At 44.2% G+C, this 20,841-nt stretch overlaps 2 protein-coding genes across 5 annotated transcripts in view; one reads left to right on the forward strand and one right to left on the reverse strand.

Moving 5' to 3' along the window:
• Positions 1 to 662: 662 nt before the first annotated feature.
• Positions 663 to 12,379, reverse strand: MORN4 (MORN repeat containing 4). 4 transcript variants are annotated; one of them, XM_082408200.1, is made up of 5 exons: positions 12,121 to 12,379; positions 4,568 to 4,660; positions 2,735 to 2,849; positions 2,215 to 2,324; positions 663 to 1,963 (listed from the first exon to the last, which is right to left on the reverse strand). In XM_082408200.1, the coding sequence occupies exons 2-5, from the start codon at positions 4,632 to 4,634 to the stop codon at positions 1,815 to 1,817; spliced, it is 441 nt and encodes a 146-aa protein (XP_082264326.1). In that variant the 5' UTR covers positions 4,635 to 4,660; positions 12,121 to 12,379; the 3' UTR covers positions 663 to 1,814. The 4 variants fall into 4 exon arrangements, with proteins under 4 accessions (XP_082264326.1, XP_082264328.1, XP_082264325.1 ...); XM_082408202.1 differs by lacking the exon at positions 12,121 to 12,379 and adding an exon at positions 11,729 to 11,885 and having other exon boundaries at positions 4,619 to 4,660; XM_082408199.1 differs by lacking the exon at positions 12,121 to 12,379 and adding an exon at positions 11,729 to 11,885.
• A 2,824-nt stretch (positions 12,380 to 15,203) lies between these two features.
• The window catches only part of PI4K2A (phosphatidylinositol 4-kinase type 2 alpha), a 28,195-nt gene continuing 22,557 nt past the window's right edge, over positions 15,204 to 20,841 (forward strand). The window contains exon 1 of the mRNA XM_082408135.1: positions 15,204 to 17,167. Coding sequence (XP_082264261.1) covers positions 16,733 to 17,167 — 435 coding nt within the window. The 5' untranslated portion in view covers positions 15,204 to 16,732. The remainder of the gene's footprint in view (positions 17,168 to 20,841) is intronic.

The following is a 20,841-nucleotide window of genomic DNA, read 5'->3' on the forward strand; positions in this document are numbered from 1 at the left end:
ACTGAAGTTTGGGGCTTAGTACCTGGGCTCTTCTCACAGGCAACTTCTGGAAGATCTGGGCTCAGAGGAGAACCAGGTTTAGGGATGGGGCAAAAAGTTAGGGCTAGGGAGGCAGCCTAGGATACCGGTGAAGAGCTCAGTCTCTGGGGTTTCCATTCTTGGATTTGCACCTTAGTGTCTGCAAGACCTTGGAAAACTATTTAACTGCCCTGAACCTCATCTGTAATACAGGGATAATAACGGTACCTTCCTCTCAGGGCTTATAAGATCATGCAAGTGAATGGGTTAGCGTGGAAGGTGAATGTTCAGAGAAAGACTTGCCTGAGGTAACCCAGCAGGTGTGACAGTAAATGGTCTCAGGACTTGGGCACCCTGACGTTCAAGGTGATGAGGAGTTCAGTGGAAAGTGCTTTGGAGTCAAAAAGTCCCAGATACAAATCCCACCCAGCTCTGCCACTTACTAGTTTGGGCAACCTGAGCCTGCCTGGCTTTTTTGTGTGTGTGTTTTTTTTAATGTTCCTACCTTGCAGAATTAGATGATATTATGTAGTAAAGTGTGCAGTGTCAGTTTCAAGCCCCCATCTATAATTAACTTTTAGAAACAGCAAATGGGTCAACATTCATAAGGGTGTACAGCAAGAGAGTCAAGAAAACTAAGTATAGGCAGTTCTGGTGATTTGTTTATTCCTCATAAACACTTGTTTCTACAGTACAATTCAGAGAATAAATAGAGGCACACGGCTCTAATTTCCACCACAATCTGCTGTTGAGGAGACATTCAGTGTGAGGATAAGGGGCTGGGGGGTGCATGTTTGGGTCGCAGGGTAACTGGAGGCCTCTGTGATGAACTGTGCAGGGATCCAGTCGATCAAGATCTGATCCCTAGGCCTGATGGCCAAGGCTCATGGTGGAAGAGTTACAGTGAAACAAATGCTCTTTTAGTTCACTGCCATCCCAAGATGGGTCCAATTCTACCTGAACCCCAAGGGGTTGAGGTGGGTCTGACCTACTGGTCCACTGGGAAGAAGCTGTGTCAGCCCAAGCCATCCTTAAGGATTTAGTTCACTCCATGACAGGGCCTGATGGGACCCACAGATATCTGCCCTTGCCCTGGAGTTAGTTATAAATACAAGTTATAAGATAACTGTTTATATCGGTTTCTTTCTGACTAAAGGGATCCTTTCGCATGTCTAAGGAAGGAGAGAGGAGCACAAATTATCTGCTTGTAAAGTCAAGGGAGAGGGAAATAGCATTCACTGAACCCTTCACAGGAGCAATAAGCAGACACGAGGACCAGTCGGGTCAGACACAGTGGAAGGCCTGGGGCCATGATGCCAACCAGAAGCGAATGCAGGGGTAACATACAGAAAAGCTCTGGCCTTGACTTTCACAGGATCGCTGTACTGTCTAAGCCACTCCTATCGTTTTCCTTATTTCTCCAGGGCAGCACAGAGCACACGCCCTAATCTGGGGCGGGGATCATCTGCCCCAAATAGAGGCAGAAGGAAGAGACTCTGTATCACTTGGCAGAAAATGAAGTAGAAGGCAGCAGCAGGTCTGCACCGGGTGACCCACGGTGTTAGGGACAGAGAGTACCAACGAGCGAGAGAAGGGCAGGGCACACCGGGTACCACTGCTTCAAGGCCAGCGGCCCGAGCCTCAGACCTTCTGTGACCAAAGCCCTGCCTGGCAGGTGACGGGGCCCCTCCCGGGACTTCTGCTCTATGGTCGTTCTCATCTCCTCTCGCATCGGATTCTTTCGTTCACCCCCAGCAGGTGGCGGGGCATTGCTGTCAGCTGGGCGCAGCGCCGCGTCAGGCGGTGAGGCTCCGGGCTGACTTGGAGGCGCTCTGGGCCCGCTGAACCACCGCCGAGCACTTCTCGCGCCGCAGAAGCTTGTTGTTCTCGAACAGACCTTCGTTGCGGGGTATTCCGTGAGAACCATCAGGGAAAGTCAGCAGGCCTTTGAGGGGGACAGAGAAAATATGGGTGTGACGGTGGCATTAGTGGCTGGGAGGTCTGCTTGCTACATAGAGGCCGAGGGAGAGAAAAGTTTGCAGCCCTTGGGTACTCTGTTGGTGAGTCCGATGACCCGGCATCGGCGCCTGGTCACTATGCATCGCTGGGCATCCACAGGAGGATTAAAGCTGCAAAGGTGCCCTTCCACCCATTTATGCTCGCCTCAGTCACCTGTCCTGCTGGGCCGCAACTTACCCAAACCATCCACTCTGCCGTTTTTAAATTCCCCCTCAAAGGTCATGTTGTCATGTCGAATGAAGACTCCGACGCCGTTGAACTTGCCCTGGGCAAACTCCCCCTCATACCTGCAGAAACACGAGATGTCAGCCTTCAGGATAACTGAGTCAGGCAGCTGCCAACACCAAATGTGGGGTTTATCAACGCCAAGGAGCAAAGCTGATTCCACTCTTCCAGAGCTCCCACCCACCCACCCAGCAGAGAAGGGTCAGACAGTGTGTATGATACGAGGCTCTAATCACAAGGAAATAACCTAAGAGGGCAGTGGTGGGGTGGGAGGTCACTGACCTTCTTGCCATTTCAAATTTTAGATACATTTATAAAGTAACCAATAAAAGAACGAACGCTACTCCTTGCCTGTTTTCAGAGGGCCTGGGACAAGCTCAGGTTTGACCAGATGTTTCTCACTATCCCTTTTAGAACAGAACTTCCCTTCCCTAGTTTAAGGCTGAGAAAGGAATGATGACCCAGTACCCACCTCGAGCCATCTGAGAAGGTTAGTACCCCGAAGCCATTAAAGAGCCCATTCTCAAAATGGCCCAGGTAGGTGCCACCATCTGCAAACATCAGTTGACCAAAACCATGTCTGCGGCCTGAGCAAAGAGAAGACAGGTGTCAGGTTGGGATGGGGCAGCTTCAGGGTCCCCTCTCACAGTCCAACATCCCTTGCCTTGCATCACCCCATCCACAAAGGAAAGACGAGAAGGAGTGACATTAGCAGGGCAGAGAACTATTACCCAGAGTAATAACCTGGCTACTAAGATCTTCCCTTCTTAAGTCACAACCAACAGATTTGGAGCAGGTCTCTCCAAGTATGAAGATAAGAGAGCACTGAAAAATCACAATAGCTTAAAAAAAATTTAAATAAAAATCACAGTAGCTAACTTTACAGGGCCTTCACTATGTGCCAGTCACTCTTCTAAGCACTTTGTATTTATCATCTTATTTAATCCTCACAACAACCTTAGGAGGTAGGCCCAATACTATTATTATTCCCATTAACAGATGCAGAAACCAAGGCAAGGAGAAGATAAAAAAACTTACTCAAGATCACAGAGCAACTAAGTGGTACAGCAAGACAGCAAATGCAGCTGGCAGACTGACTCTGGAGCCCTCAACACTTAACTGCCTTGACACTCTGAGAAAAAATTAAAGTACCCTCCGACACCATGAAGCTGCTGGGCAAACCTAACAGCCTGACTGGCAACACTAGTTTGAGCTTTGCTCCATCGATAGGGCTGTGCTTACCCACTGAACTGACCAGAGAACAGAGCAAGGTACTGGAGAAGCAGCAATGCCATTCCAGTACAAGGGCGTTCTTTTGGCGGATAGAGACTGCCCAGCAGAGCCTCAAGAAGACTCTCCTCTAAAAGGTCACGTTAAAGGGGACAGTAGGTGTTTGGGAGGCAGGAGAAAAGGCTGGGGATGTACGGAGGCAAGGTCACGTCCCATGTGCACAATTTCTCCTCTCAAGGCTCAAAAATTCATCAGCTGCAGGGATCTACCATGAAAAGAATGACACATCTGGAAACAGTGTGAACTGCTCTTCGTTGGCACAACTATAAAGAGTCAAGTCTCCTCGCGGCAGTTCCGGGTTTGCTAGGATTGGACCCATGAGACTTTTAAGTGGCCAGACTGTTTCCAAACTGAACATCATTCAAGTGCTTCCTGTATAGCCTCAGGCTCGGAGGAATTCTGCCCTTCCTGTGAATAGATACTTCCAAATGTAATGAGCTGTCACAGGAAATTCAAGGCAATGAATGTCATCTGCTCTTGAGTGTCTGCCCTAATTTCTTCCTTAAGATTCACTAGAATCAAGTCATTACAATGAATCTGTACTTTGCAATTTATGGGCCCTAAAAATAATTCATTTTGCTCTGCTGAGTACGTTAGCATTTATAAAAACAATTCCCAAGTAATACCACTAAAGGATAAAAGAGTGTTGGGGGGTTTCCTGGCAGGCCAGTGGTTAGGACTCGGCACTTTCACTGACATAGGCCCAGGTTCAATCCCTGGTCGGGGAACTAAGATCCTGCAAGTCACGAGGCATGGCAAAAAAAAAAAAAAAAAAGAGTGTTAAAACACTTTAAATTTAGAAGTGGGAAAATTTAACTTATTTCTGGAGATTGGAGTAACAATAGCATTTTCCAATTCCTTTATTTATAATCCTAAAATCAAATAAAGGAAAGGCACTATTTGGCTTTAGAAGTTAGAAATGAAGACTCATAAAGTTGTCTTATATATCCTGATGTATTTGTCCTTCAGCCAAATGAAGTGTTCATCACTGGATGCTCCCCACGCGTCCTCTCACCCTCCTTCCACTCGCCACGATATTCCTCCCCACTGGAGTAGGTGAAGGAACCTTTTGTCAGGGTCATGGTGACAGCTTACAGAAGGATGAAAACTGCAAGAAATAAGCAGAGGAGAACCAGTGTCATAGGATGGCTGGAGGAAAGGCCTGTAAAGCAATTTTATAGATACCTTCTAAAGGCTACCAGCCTGGTAAGTGTAAACTACCTCGAGTACATTTAACAAAAATCCCCCCCTCTCCAACCACCAGCACCATCATCGCCACCTCTGCCCAAGCAGTCTTATCCTCCTACTTGTCTTAAAGGTCTTCAGCCGGTTCCAATTTTCTAAGACCTGGGATGGAAATTTAGGATTAATCTGTAAATATTTGCTTGATACCTACCATGTGCTTAGTCAATGTATAAAATATAGTCTCGTTCCTCGATGAGTTTATAATCTAGCTGATAAGACTAACAACTGAAACAATGAATAATACGAGAGATAATATAATTAAGTGCCAAACTGGATGGCAGAGATTACAAAGACAAGGGATGGGCAGAATTTAAAACAAGCAGTGAAGAACGCAAAGGGCAATGCCAGACTGAGAAAACATGGGGAATGAAAGCACAAAGCAATGTAAACACAACATGTGCAGTGCGAATTAAGAAGCTGGGTCTTATTCGAGTTGAAGGTTTATTTAGGGAGTAACAGGAAACAAATTCACCTACGTACACCCAACCTAAATCTTAAATCTGAAAAGAACCTCTCAGATTTAATCCAAACTCCCTCATTTTGGAGGGAGAAACATTTGGAGAAAACAGAAGACCCCAAGAGGTTAAAAACTAGTTAGTGAACAATGATGATGATGGAACTCGTGCCCATGCCTCCCCTGACTGCTGCTAGTTCTTTTTCCCCTGTACCATGTGCTCTGCTTTTAGGGTCAGGCCAGCTTAAGGAGACCTTTGAAAGCTAGGCAGAAGGGTTGATAGCTGATAAGGTATGGAAAAGAAGAAACCTCTGGGGGTTATAATACGAAATATGAAAGCAGAGTCTAAGGAAAATGAATGTGGCAGAAGGAAGCAGGATGGGTTGGAACAGCAGAAGCCTACAGCCAGAAAAGCTGCAAGGCAGGAGATGTGATCATTTAGTCGATTGTACAAATGGGCACAAAGTGTTCTCCCTCCATCCATGCCCTTGCAGACATTGCAGATCCTCCATTAAGAGGCAGCTTATTTATTCCTCTGCCTGTTGGATTTGGGTGGGTTATCTGACTTGCTTTCGCTAATGGAACATTAGCAAAGGTGATGTAGCAGAGTTTTGAAAAGCACTTGTTTGTTGGGCTTGCTCTCTTACTGCACTTGGAACTGTTCTGCCTCCACATGAATGAGCCCAGGCTAGTCTGCCAGATGGTGAGAGGCCACAGGGAGCAGCTGTCGCAGCTGACCACAGATGCATGGGTGAGCTCAGGCAAGACTAGAAGAGCTGCCCTCCTGAGCCCAGCCCGAAATTACCAACCCACAGAATCACGGACTAAAGAAATGGTTGTTGTAGCCACTATGTTTTGGGGATGGTGTGTAATAACACACCTAGCAAAAGCTAACTGATATACCCAGGTATGAGATCATAAAGCCTGAACTAGGGAAATAACAGGGTAATGGGAGCAGGAATGATTATCACAGATATATCATAGGATAAACAAAAACAACCCGGTAACATTTGGAGACTGGCTAGGTATAGCTTCATATGAGTGGTAAAAGAATATTTATACTCAAGGATATTCTATAAGAAGGGAGTTAAGATACCCAAAACACCAATAAATATAAACAGAGACAAATACAATCATTTGACATATTTTTTAAAATGCAATCCCTATTTCTCTTTCTTTCCAATTTTTTTTTTTTTTTTTTTTTTTTGGTAACTGGAAGTTTGTACCTCCTAATCTCCCTCACTTATTTCTCTGATCTCTCCACCCCCTCCCCTCTGGCAAACACCTGTTTGTTCTCTGTATCTATGACTCTGTTTGTTTTGTTATGTTTATTCATTTTTTTTGTTTTTTAGATTCCACGTATAAATGAAATCATATGGCATTTGTCTTTCTCTGATTTATTTCATTTAGCATAGTACCCTCTATGTCCACCCATATTGTCACAAATGGCAAGATTTCATTCTTTTTCTTTTTTATGGCTGAGTAGTATTCATATATATATATATGTATATCCATTGTGTGTGTGTGTATATATATATATATATATATATGGAATATATACACACATACCATATCTTCTTTACCCATTCATTTATTGATGGGCACTTAGATTGCTTCCATATTTTGGCTACTGTAAACAATGCTGCAATGAATATAGGGGTGCATGTATCTTTTCTAAGTACTGTTTTCATTTTCTTCAGATACATACCCAGGAGTGGAAGTGCTCCACTTCCACTCATATGGTAGTTCTGTTTTTAATTTTTTGAGGAACCACCATACTGTTTTCCACAGTGGCTGCACCAATTTACATCCCCACCAACAGTGCACGAGGGTTCCCTTTTCTCCACATCCTCCCCAACACCTGTAATTTGTTGTCTTTTTGATAACAGCCATTCTGACAGGTGTGAGGTGATATCTCATTGTGGTTTTGATTTGCATTTCCCTGATGGTTAGTGATGTTGAACATCTTTTCATGTGCCTCTTGGCCATCAGTATGTCTTCTTTGGAAAAATGTCTATTCAGGACCTCTGCCCATTTTTAAATCAGGCTGTTTGATTCTTTGATGTTGAGTTTTATGAGTTCTTTGTATATTTTGGATATTAACCCCTTATCAAATACACTGTTTGCAAATATCCTCTTCCATTTAGTAGATGGCCTTTTCCTTTTTGTTGATAGTTTCCTCCACTGTGCAAAAGCTTTTCAGTTTGACTAAGTCCCATTTGTTTATTTTTATTTTTGTTTCCATTGCCTGAGGAGACATATCCATAAAAATATTGCTAAGACCGATGTCAAAGAGCATACTGCCTACGTTTTCTTCTAGGAGTTTTATGGTGTCATGACTTACATTTAAATCTTTACTCCATTTTGAGGGTTGATTTGTTTGTTTGTGTATGGTGTGAGAAAGTAGTCAAATTTGATTCTTTTGCATGTAGCTGTCCAGTTTTCCCAACACCATTTATTGAAGAGTGTGTTTTCCTTACTGTATATTCTTGCCTCCTCTGTGGTAGGCTAATTGCCCATATAAGTGTGGGTTCATTTCTGGGCTCTCTATTCTATTCTGTTGATCTATGTGCCTGTTTTTGTGCCAGTACCATACTATTTTGATTTCTGTAGCTTTGTAGTATAGGTTTGAAACCAGGGAGCGTGATACTTCCAGCTTTGTTGTTCTTTCTCAAGGTTGCTTTGGCTATTCAGGATCTTTTGTGTTTCCTTACAAATTCAAATGACATTTTGAAAAAATATCAGCAATTTTGACTAATGAGGTAACTACTAAGTAGGGGAAAAGTAAATTATAGCCACTCATCTGTTCTTTATCAGCACCCTATGGGATATTCTAATTTTGGTCTATGTCATAATGATTTTGATGCAGATGCTGAAAGCTCAGAAATGGTCTGATGTGAAGACAGCCTGGCCTGAACAGAGCAGAAGCCCTGTGCTCTCACCCAAATATGGAGAGACATTCATTTCTACCCCCATAATGAAGGCCAGCTTTGTGGAAGCTCTTTCGGTGATGTTTGGAGTCACTCCCATAGGTACAACTGGGATTTTCTCACTTTTCTAGTTACTCAGGAGCTCCATGTTCAGGGTCCCTCACATTGTAGAAGGTATCCCAAGACAAGGATCATTTTCTAGTCTTAATGCCCCTCAGTACCTCTGGGGGGCTATTTTCTCAGTGGCTGGCACCTGGTGTGCCATCTCTGTCCCATCAATGTTCCACAAGGTCAGCATCTAATTTCAGGCTCACGAGCCTCTTATCATCAGCCCAGCATCAGAGTATGCCTGGGGTAGAGGTCAACATGACTCCATTGCAAATACAACATTAATGAGAGGAAGAGAAGCAGTTTTCCGTCGAAAGTACAGAGGAAAACGCTTTCCAGTCCAGATAGGCATGTTGATAGCTAGAGGTCACCATCAGCTCTTCTGAGAACTAACTACATCAGAGAACTAAAAGTCAGCTTATGGCACAAATCTGAGCTGTTTAATTCCTTCAAAACAAGTCAGAATATGAATGGTTACATCTTCTACTAAATCTTAAAACTAAACAACCGTTCTGACACATAAATGCAAAATCATTATTTCTACAGGAAGATGATAAGCTAAGGACATTTCCTTTCAATGTTCAGCAGTACTCGAAGTTTTGGAAGGAGTTATTTCAGTGCAATTTGAGGAGCCAGACTGACTACACAGGGGCTCAGCCTCTTGTGTGTTTACTTTTTCTCAAGGCTATGTGAAACTTCCAAACAGTGGCATCCCACCAGTAGAAGGAACTTGAAAGAAAGGGAACAGTTCTTCTCCAGTTTGAGGATTATCTAGGGACCAAGTACTACCCAGCCCCTCCAACTGTAAACCTAGCCACTCTTTTGGTATGCTGTTAGCTCTTGGGCAATATATCCTAAATATTGCAAAGAAGCCAGTGAAACTTGAAAGATTAGCTTCTCATTACCAAATAGAGTGGACTGTATTTTCCAAAGATATTCACGATCATATCTCCTGTCTTATACATTCTTCTACAATTTGACCTTGCCAGTGCCCCATCAAAAAGTAGTGTCTAACTCCTCATTTATGAATCTGGCTAGGCATGTGATTGCTTCAACCAATAGAACGTGATGGAAGCGATGGTGTGTTCTGAGGTTAGATCATACACGGTAATGCAATTTCCATCTTGCTAACTGGTAAACTTGAGCTTGGAGACCTGAGCCACCGCATAAGTAGTCTGATTATCCTGAGGCTACCATGCTCAGCGGAGGCCAAGCCACATAAAAAGTCACATATGCTGGTGCTTCCAGTTGGCAGTCCTCATCTCTGAATCATCCTAGCCCAGGCACCAGGAGTGAGTGAAGGAGCCTTCAGGATGATTCCAGTCCCCAGCCACTGAGCCCACATCCCAGCTGATGTATCATGGAGCAGAGAGAGATCATCTCCCAATTCCTGACTCACAGAATCTGTGAGCATCCTATGGTTGTTTTAAGCAGCTAAGTTTGGGGTAATTGGTTATACAGCAATTGTAATGGGAACATCGTCCCTCAACCTATCCCTGCCACCATCCTCTCTCATTTGTTTTCAAAAGCACATATTACAAATTCCCATTCCTTTTTGTTCTAGGGAGATATAGCAAACTTCAATAGCTGCTTGTCAAAATGATGTCCATTCCCAAGAACACAATTAGAAGTGCTAATTAAAGGAAATACATGTACACTCCATGTGTCTCAGGCCATGGTTGAACAAACTTGACTTGAAACTTCTACATGTGTCCAAATAATTGATATTGTCACTGCCTGAGGCAGAATCAGGGTTTTCATTTATGACTTCTGTAGTTAGCCATGCTAATTAATAGCTGTATAGCCACTGACCCCAAAAAGAACTCTATCAGTAACCATGGTCCTTGAGACAAATCTAGTTTAATAAAGTATAGCCAGTGCTGATGCAGACTAAAAAAACCAATACTTTAAAGGAATGCAAATCAGTATTTGTATCAGCTATTCAAAAAATCTTTTTAAAGAGAACAGATGGCCTAGGAGTTTAGGCTTCAGATTTACATGTGGAATGTAGTTACAAAGCCAAGATGATTCATGCTTCTTAACAGATGCCCACCCTTTCTCTCTCTTGATAGATGGGTTGCAAAGGATCAATCCAAACATTTATCTAAAAGAAAATGACTATTTTGTGCCTATAAACCAACACACTATAGTCTGCACAATAGACTGTATCCTTGCTATCTTTATTTTCTCCTGCCCCAGACATTTCCAAATAGAACTCGAAGACAGGAATGAGAACTTTTGTTTCCATTCCATTTGTTCTTTTTTTTTTTAATTTCAGAAATCAAACTGGTTAAAAAATATTTATGCATCCACAGTAACCTGTGTCCAAATCCAGAAGATTAAAAAAAAAAACACTAACATAAAAGAGAATAGATTTTCAGTTTAAGAATATTTTTTGGAGGCATCCACCTTAACTATCTACATATAGCTTCACATTGTCCCCCTAAAGCCACCCTCCCCAGGGTATGACAGTCTTGTCAAGGTTCTTTCAGTTATAAAGAAAGCAGCTTTTAGGCATTTAGAATCCTAAAGAGAAGAAAATGAAGGCTTTGATGAACAAAAATCAGGCTTGTAATGGACCTAGAACAAAAAGTCAAATGTTCTTTTCAAAGTATTTTAAGTGAGCTTAAAATAACTGTCTTTGTTTTAAGTCTGTAAGTCTCTTTCACTATAATTCTTCCTTCCACTGGAAAAGTAAACAAATATACCACTACTAGATAAAGGTCTTATTTAGGAAGACTGTGGGACAGCTAGATTGAAGAAAGTGGGAAGAAAATCCTGACACCAGAAAGAAGGTCAAAACAAAACAAAACAAACAGAAAAACCCCAGACGCCTTGGGGTGATGGGGACTGCCAGGATACTATTCTATTTCATGAGAAAGTAAAAGTCCTGGGCTGGGTTCTAATACAACCGAGTGACTCCCGGTGGTACCTAAGCAGTTTGGAGATGCTAGACAGTAGGGATGCCACCATCAACTAATTTAAGCATCCTACTTCCCAAGGATGTATGTGGGGGACGTCTCTCCACCAGAGTGTGATAGAGGCGGACGCAGAGCAAACAAAGCCCTAGACCGCAACAAGGCAACACTTACTCGTCGACCTCCCCATTCCTTCTCCCACCCGGTTCTGGCTTTCCAGCACCGCTACTTCCCTCACCCCGGGTCCGCTCTCCCGGGCGGGAGGGGTCTTCTGCTCACACTGATCTGCGATCTCCTCTGCACACAGCGCCCACGTACCCCGATCTCTATCCCGGAGGCCATGGGCTCGGGCCTCGGACCCCGCGGTAGAGACGGGAGGCCTGGGTTTAGGACCTCCGGGGCAGCAACCCTCGGTATGGAGCCGCGCTCCCGCAGTCCCTGTCATTTCGGGCTGGGCTCCTCAGTCCCTTCCTCCCAGACCACACTCTCCCGGCCCCCTCCCACCCGCGCTGCCAGCCAACCTGGGCTCGGCCTTCCGGGATGACCGTCTCGCCCTGACGCGGGGCGGACCTCCGCTCCGCCGGGCTCGCCCCTGCCACCTGCCTCTCCGCCACCACCTCCAGTGCCTGCCGCACTTGACGCCGCCATCCCGGGCAGCCGCACTGGGCACAATTCCCGCAGCCCATTGGCTGTTACGTAGGCAACCGGGAGCAACGCCACTCCCCATTGGCCCAGCCTGGTCTCTACGCCATCTTTGTGCGGGGCTGAGTGTTGGGGGAACCCTGGGCCAAATACCAGAAAGAGGGGTGGGGCTGACCCACGGTGCCACCTCAGCCACCCAGAGAACTCAGGTCTCGCCTACCAAGAGGTAGCCTAGCTGAAATGTCAACTCCAAACCAAAGAAAACCCAAACCTGCGTCAGAAGCAACAGTCACCACCTACACAAGCGGCTCCGATCCTGCTCCGATCTCCGCAGTTGTCAATGGCACCGACGCGGAGCTGAAGGACAGAACCCAAAACTGACTTTTGAGGTGCGGCTTTGTAAATTGTGAAGCGCAGGATGGGGCAACTGCAGTTTCATGAGTGTCAGCCCTGTGCCAGCATTGTGATGATATCAGGACACTTTTGCATTCATTATACGGATTTGCGTTGCCGTTGTCATGACTCATATCCTTTGTATTTAAAATATAGTGCCAAGATTGGAACAAATCCTCCCAAATACCATGCACACCAACTGGTTTATCCATATGTTTATTTACCGAACAATGTGAATACAGCATGATGCTAGGTTCTGCCAGGCTAGAATAGACATGATCACTGCTCTCATAGGATTTACGGCCTCGTTGTGGAGAAGAAAAGGTTCATGTACATGGAAAAATCCAAGTCTATATTTAATTATTATATACTTAATTATTAAGAGAAGGCAGGAGAATGACGAGAGTAAGCAAATTTCTTCTCTGAATTTGGAATTCCTAATCTGTAGAAAAGGATGATAATAGTAATAATGATAAAGTCTCCCCAAGACTTGTATGAAAATACAATGTAAAATGCTCAGTACTGTGTCTGACATTGTAAGTGCTCAATAAACTGTAGTTTTAAAAGATTTGGATTCTGTGTTCAAATCCCATCTCTGCCACCGTGTGTGACTTCAAGCAAGTTGGTAAGCTCTCTAGCCTGTGAAATGAGATTGCACTAGCAAACCTATAAGAGTCAATCCAGCTCTAACTCACTGGTTCAACATGCTGAACTGTGTGGTGTTAACTACGGATATAATTACAATAGTTGAGAGAACGGAGTGTCAAGAAAACAGATATTAGATTGGAGAATGTGTATTTAGAAAATATGAAGAAATAAGGTTAAATAGATTGTGGTCAAATTATGGATAGACCTGAAAAAGTAGAAGATAACGGTTTGCAAAATGTAGTTTCTTGAATCTGTAAATTTGTACACACAGAAAGTAGACTAGAGGTTACCAAGAGCCAGGGGAAGAGGATGTTATTGTTTAACAGGTACAGAGTTTTTGTTGGGACGATGAAAAAGCTTTGGGTATAGATAGTGGTGATGGTTACACAACATTGTGAATGTATTTAATGTCACTGAATTGGACACTTATGAATGGTTAAAATGATAAATACTACATATATTTTACCACAATAAAAAAATGTAGTTTCTTGATCAGAGCAGTGACACAATAAAACCAGTGTTTTAAGAAAATTAACCTGGCAGTGATACCCAGAGATGATCAGAGAGATTGGAAGCAGAGAAACTCAGAAGCTATTGCAATAATGTAGCTAAGACATCCTGAGAGTCTCAGAACTAATGCGGTATCAGTGAGGATGGAAAGAAAGGGGTAAACATGAGACACATTTCGCAGAAAAAATTAATAAGAAGCAATATAGTGTTAAAAGCATGGAGCTAGTCTGCCTGGATTTTGATCCAGTTCTGCCACTTACCAGCTGCATGACCACAAGCAAGTTACTTTACTCAGTTTCCAACATCATAGGGGCTGTAATGCCGGTTACGGGGCTTAATCTGTGTAGTGGACAAAAAACAATATTTGCCACATGCTTAGCATTTGGTAGGTGCTAGCTCTTAAAAGGCAATAGAGAGGGGCTTCCTTGGTGGCGCAGTGGTTGAGAATCTGCCTGCCAATGCAGGAGACACGGGTTCGAGCCCTGGTCTGGGAGGATCCCACATACCGCGGAGCAACTGGGCCCGTGAGCCACAACTACTGAGCCTACGCGTCCGGAGCCTGTGCTCCGCAACAAGAGAGGCCGCGATAGTGAGAGGTCCGCGTACCACCGCGATGAAGAGTGGGCCCCGCTTGCCGCAGCTGGAGGAAGCCCTCGCACAGAAACGAAGACCCAACACAGCCAAAAATAAATAAATAATTAATTTTAAAAACTTTAAAAAAAAAAAGTATATATATATAAAAAAAGGCAATAGAGAATGTATTGACACTTTTCAGTAAAAGGAAAATCAAGTTCTAAGAAGTAAATACAGAAATAATTTCTGAGGGTTTTCCTTAGAGAAAACTCAGAATTCAAGGGAGAACTCTGAATCTTGGAGCTTTCCTTGACCACAATTTGAAGCTTAAGGGCTAAATGAGACGAATAATACTAAGAGGTCATCTCTGTGGCTATGGCCCCTGGGACATAAGAGGCAAGTATTAGTTAATTATTTGATGTCTTGGTAGGAAAAGGAAATAACATGTCTTGTAACTGAAAGGGGAAATTGAACCATCTGTATGGACCTTCGCCTAGAATGGTTTATTTGGTAAAAAAAAGTTAAAGATATTCCCATTGTTAAAAACAAGACAACAGGCCCCAAAGGGAGTCACTTATGCTAAGCCCTATGTCACTAAACCCAAACTTAATACTTTACTTTATTACAGTTGCAGCCTCTCCCAGACATGGATTCTTAAACGAGGCAATCTGGACTCACCTGGTCAGCACTAGTGAGGTAATCTTTCTGATAGACCCCTGCATCCCGGCCCGAAAGGAAGGTGAACGTTGCCACAACCAATCTGCTTTCAGCTATAACTTCCTTGGCCCGCTGCCTATAAAGGTCTTTCACATTGTACAGCTCCTCAGAGCTCCTTTCTATCTGCTACGTGGGATGCTGCCCAATTCATGAATCATTGAATAAAGTCCGTAAGATCTTTAAAATTTATCCAGTTGAATTTTGTTTTTTAACACCATACGTACAATTAAACAATTCTTTCAGTTTAGTACTACTACTTAGTTGTGGCAATAATTAGATTCAAGAAAGAATGATTTTTAAATATTGGTTACTAGGGGTCTGGTCATCTTTTGAGAAAACCCATGCCTCTAGTCTGTTGGTTACTTTAAACATAAAACCAAAAACAACATCAACAATAACCTCAGGTCCAGTGGTTAAGAATCAGCCTTCCAATGCAGGGGACTCGGGTTCGATCCCTGGTCGAGGAACTAAGATCCCACATGCTGAGGGGCAACTAAGCCTGAGTGCTGCAACTACAGAGCCCACGCGCTCTGGAGCCCGCGTGCCACAACTAGAGAGAAGGCCACACGCCCCAGTGAAGGATCCCACGTGCCGCAACTAAGACCCAACGCAGTCAAAAATAAATAAATAAATAAATATTTTAAAAAACCCAATAACCTGAGCAGTGATAAAAAGCTACCATTCACTGAGTGCTTTTAATGTACTAAACACTATGCTAAGTTTTTTATGTACATTATCTTGATTCTTATTTAACCAGTTGAGGAAGGGATGATTATTCTCATTTTATAGAGGAAGACACTGAGGCTTAGAGAGTTAAGTAACGTACAAAATAGTAAGTGTGGAGCTGGAGTTCAAACTCAAATGTCTTTGATTCACTCTTTTCCCAGTGATGAAATAAACATTCACATTTTAAGGCAAGACAAGAAAAACTTAAAAAATTTCTCTGCCAGTTTGGGTTTTCTTCCTCTCTAGTGTGCATTGTGCATCTGCATTATGCATTAACCAGACATCCCCAATGGCAGAAATACCTGCTCAACCATAAAGATCAATTTTTCTTCTGGTGCCAACCATATAACTCCTTAGAAAATAACATTCCTTTCTCAATCCTTGTGTGTACAGACATATTTGGTGAACTTTATGTACAATTCCAATATATCATTTCCCTTAAAGATAGCGATTAGTGAAGAACAGACTGATTAGACGACCTGGGGAGATACTAGCCTGCACATAAGAGAAGTTCTTAGCATAAATACTTATGACTTTATTAATGTTACTAGCCATATTACTTGTATTCTGCCTGTTTTACAGGATTATTGTTTCTCACATTACCAAATGTGTGACTGAGCCTCTGATAAAATTAATGATGATTAGCTGACTTGAAATGATTGACCAAATATATATAGTCCTATAAGATCAATGATGTAGGACCTCTCTGGCGGTCCAGAGTTTAAGACTCCGTGCTTTCGTAAGCCAGAAAGAGAAAAACAAATATCATATATTAACGCGTATATGTGGAATCTAGAAAAATGGTACAGATAAACCTATGTGCAGGGCAGGAACAGAGACGCAGACGTAGAGAATGGACATGAGGACACAGGGGGAGAAGGAGACGGTGGGACGATTGGGAGATTAGGAATGACATATATACACGACTAGAATGTGTGACTGAGGAGCTAGGCTGCTTTATTGTAAACTTCCAAACAAGGGCCAGCAATCGGAATCTAAGGGCGGGGCGGGGCTGGTAAGAGCAGAAGGCGTGTCTGACCGGGGGCTGGCTCCTGGAGCATGCGCAGTCTTCACAGAAAGTGACCGGCGAAAAGTGCAGAGGACGCGATTGCGTAGGCATTGTTTCTGATTGGCTACCGTTCACCCGCGAGGGGTCGTGTCTACTCTTCGCCAAGTAAACAGGGAAGGTAGGGGCGGGGCCAAAGAGGCGTCGGGACCTGGTTGGCCCGGGGAGGGTTGAGGGTTTCGCGGATTGGTCCCAGCCGGGATCTCAGCTGTGTGAAGCGCACCGGGTCCTGGAGCCCGCGGCCTGAGGGATGGACGAGACTAGCCCACTCGTGTCCCCTGAGCGGGCCCAACCTCCGGACTACACCTTTCCGTCCGCCTCGGCCGTTCACTTTCCGCAGGTGCCGGGGGGCGCGGTCCGCGTGGCGGCGGTGGCCGGCCCGGCCCCCTCTCCGCAGGGCTCGCCAGGCCACGACCGGGAGCGGCAGCCACTGCTGGATCGGGCCCGGGGCGCGGTGGCCCAGTGTCAAACCCAAACCATGGCGGCGCAGGCCCAAGCCCTGGCCGCCCAGGCCGCGGCGGCGGCGCACGCCGCGCAGGCCCACCGCGAGCGGAACGAGTTCCCGGAGGACCCCGAGTTCGAGGCGGTGGTGCGGCAGGCCGAGGTGGCCATCGAGCGTTGCATCTTCCCCGAGCGCATCTATCAGGGCTCCAGCGGAAGCTACTTCGTCAAGGACCCTCAGGGGGTGAGAGCGGGCTGGGGACCGCGGCCGCCGGCATCGGGGAGGGTGGGCCTGTCCGGGGAAGTTTGAGGGTTCGCACAGCCAGAGGGAGAACGGGGGTTTGAAAGGCTGAGAAAGGGAGAAACTTCATAGTGCAGAGCCCCTTGGCAGGACTTTGGAATTCCACTGAGGACTGGAGACGGAGAAGCTGTCCGGAATGAAGAAATAACTCAGAACTTATTTGGTAGGGGAGGAGTGAGCGGAGAGTGAAAAGAGGAAATTGACCAGATACAGGCGAGGGGCCCAGCGGTGTGATGGGCCAATCGGCCTCTGGACAGAGACGCGCGGGGAGATGCTGCTTTCTAGTAGGTTCTTTATTCGGCCACTGACGTACTGTTTTGAGCTTTGAGCCCGTCCTCTCTTTTTGGACCGAACCAGTGTTGTCGCTGTTCATTGAGGAGGACGGGTGACCCATCAGAGGCTCTGAGGGTTCATTCCCAGCCTTCTCTGTTGTGGGGACGTCTCCTGCCACCGACCCAGGCCCCTTATTGGCAGACGTTTGTTGTAAGAGTGGGTGGACTCATCAGTTTCATTTGTCCTGGTTATTGCTCACTTCTGGGAAATTCTTTAAATCCTTCTTGTGGCTCCTCAGTTTAGAATGTGAAGTTTGAGAAACATGGGACTGTCAGCTACCTTTTCCTTTCATTTCTCACCCAGGACTGTCAGCAGTTTGCTTTTTTAACAAAGGCGGAGTGTTTGTTTGACCTTTATTTTGTCCCTTGTATGTGTTTAAAGGGGGATGGGATGGGGCATGGAGTGACCAGGGCGGCTGTAAAGTGACCTTTATTCTTTTGATAACCATAGGAGGATTTAAGGCATTTAGATCAAACTAGAGGTATCTTTGGAATATCAATGAGTCAAAAAAAAAAATCAAATCTTCCCTGTTAAAGTTCTCAGATGGACTAGAATGGTTTGTTGGAAAAATGTATTATTGTTATGCTTATTAAAATGATGGGTATCAGAGCGCCCTCACATTTTCTCTGCATCTCTCTTGTGTGAACTCTTGAGATGGGTGGTGTGTTCTTTTGGTAGGATGTTGTTGTCCCTGAATTATCACCAAGAACCAGAGAGCAATTCTGCCATCAAATCAGTTAACATAAACTGAGACGGGGGAAAGCTTCGAGAGTAGTAAGTCTTTCAAATAAGGGAGCAGTGAGTTAAATCGAAAGCTCAAACAGGAACCATCACTTCTAGAAGAAAAGAAAGAAAGGTGGGTGTCCTGAGGTTTAAAGGTTAGCAAGATGTTTTCATCTTTTTTATTTAGGAACCAGAGTGAGATCTAAGACATGAATGGATTTTATTTTATTTTGTAGTTGTTTGCTTGTTGGCTGATGTAAGAAGGGGCTAAGATTATCTTTGTTAGGTACAGAAGCAGGAGGAAGGTTTTTGTTTTTCTTTCATGACACTGTTAGAGCTCCACTGTAACGCTGGAAGTGTGTCAGGTCAGCAGAGAAGTGTTCTGGTGCTCTGACAGGTGGAAGTAATATGATCTCTCAATTCTACCTGGCAGGTAAAGTACTACCACCTCAGTACATAGGGCACAGAGAATGACAGACTATGGGTATGCTTCTTGGTGATTTGCAGGATCTTAGTCTCTCAAATTTCCTGGCCACTGTCCTTTCTTAGAGGGGAAGTCAAGACACATATGACTGGATAAAACTTATTAGTGTAACCATCCTGTTCACACTGAGGAAAATGTGGTTCAGGGCAGAGGATCACTTCCTAACTGCTATGGTGGGTTATACTGGACCACAGACTCACTGTAGTTAGTTTTGTCATCTTTGGCCCTGCTGCAAATGTGTTCAACTACTTTATTTAAAAATACGTAGATAGCATTTACTGTATGCCAGGTACTATTTAAAATGCTTTACAAATAATAATTCACTTAATACTCATAACACCTTCAGAGGTAGGTACTATTATTGCCCCCACAGACGATGACACCAAGGCACACAGTATACCTAATTTGCCCAGGGTCTCACAGCTATTAAGTAGGAGGCAGGATTCAGACCCAGGCAGACTGGTTCCAGAGTTCATGCGCCTAACTACTATGTCCTGCTGCCTCAGAGTTAGTCATCTGAATCTCTGGTTTCTCTTTTCAGCTACCATATTGGTTAAGACTAAATTTGGCTGTGTGTGACAGAAAATTTAAAATAATAATAACTTGAATAAAACTACATTTGACTCTCATAAAAGAAGTCTACAGACTGCTCAGAGCTGGGATGGCATTTTCCTTTATCATGGATGCAGTATGAACAATATGTATCCGACCGTCCGGCTGGTCAGCCATCCCTAGCATGTGGCTTCCACTTCGTGATCCAAGGTGGCTGCTCAAACTGCAGACATCTTGCCTGCTTTTCAGCCAGTTGGAAGAAGGAGAGGGAGAGGATGCCCTTTCCCTGTAGGACGTTTCCTAGAAGTTGCACCAGACTCTTCTCCTTACATCCCATCGTCCAGAACTTAGCTGCAGTAGTGGCTGGGAACTGTAGTCTTTATTTTGCCCAGCTAAAAATCAGGCACCTGTGTCCAAGGAAGAAGAGGGAACAGAGATTGGGGGAACCAGCAATTTCTGCCACAGGTACTTTGGAGCTGGACAGTCTGAAAGGTTCTTAAAGATAACAGCCCTGATTCCATTTCCCATTTTAGGGTGGTTTCTTCCTCGGGATGAGCAAGTAGGGACCTGGAACAGTAAGATGGAAAATGCTAGATCAGGAGTCATGGTAGCGTGTTCATATTACCCTCCTCACCTGCATACATCCTTGTGCTTCAGGTCTCATGCTCAGTCATCTACGAAAGTATTTTTTGAGCATTTTCTGTTCTGAGAGGCTAGTAATTCTAGGTGTTCATGTTGCCAAAACATAGAACAGCATGTGACTGACTAGTTTATTGGGAGGAGTAAATGAGATACCACACATGAAAGCCCCTGGCCTAATTCCTGGTGCTTAGCAGGAGTTCAGAGTGTTTTGTTTCGTTTTTAAGTTACATGCCCACTGACCTCTGGATTAGGCTTTCTTGGATACGTGGCACTGAATAAAGCAAAAGTAGTATAGTTCTGAGATGATCCTTTCATATTGAGAATAGTAATTCATTAGATAATGCTCATTGGTGTTTGCGACACAATTCTACAGATACTGCTCACATGTTCTAGGAGCTTGGCCTTGTATCAGTAATTTTCAACCTTTTAAAAATACTTTATTCACCAAGAGTTTGTCATGAAAACAGTACAGTATTATTTTCCATTTTTCAAATATAAAATTATGTTGTAATATTGAATGTGTTTCTTCTAACCACCTGTGCCCTCCAGGAAATTTTGATGTCCTAACATATGGTTGAGAATGACACTAATAGCCAAATAAAGAATAAAGATCTCAAACAGAGTAACTTTTTTATTACTAAAATGTTAAGACACAGTCATGTTTGTATACCACAGATAGGTGTAGTTCTGGAGATTTTTAAGCATCATCTACCATCTGTTACAGGGAGCTGTCCCAGGCCACAAGTTGTAATGGATGAGGCAGGTTGGGTCGATGGCAGTGGATAGGAAAATAAATACAGGCTGAATCTTTTTTTATTACATTCTACTTAGATCCCATCTTCTTTCAGGGTCTCATATATTTGGAGTAGTCCATCCCTCTCTT

The sequence above is a fragment of the Balaenoptera borealis genome (genome assembly GCF_965194805.1).
Source record: "Balaenoptera borealis genome assembly, chromosome: 10".
NCBI lineage: Eukaryota > Metazoa > Chordata > Mammalia > Artiodactyla > Balaenopteridae > Balaenoptera > Balaenoptera borealis.

What these genes read in the sequence shown, in the direction of transcription:
- MORN4 (XM_082408200.1), bottom strand. Translation starts at nt 4,634, where the DNA reads ATGACCCTGACAAAAGGTTCCTTCACCTACTCCAGTGGGGAGGAATAT. An exon ending in TCGTGGCGAGTGGAAGGAGG is followed by an intron (nt 2,850 to 4,567) that starts GTGAGAGGACGC and finishes CTCTTTGCTCAG; the next exon opens with GCCGCAGACATGGTTTTGGT. An exon ending in CGGCAGAGTGGATGGTTTGG is followed by an intron (nt 1,964 to 2,214) that starts GTAAGTTGCGGC and finishes TCCCCCTCAAAG; the next exon opens with GCCTGCTGACTTTCCCTGAT.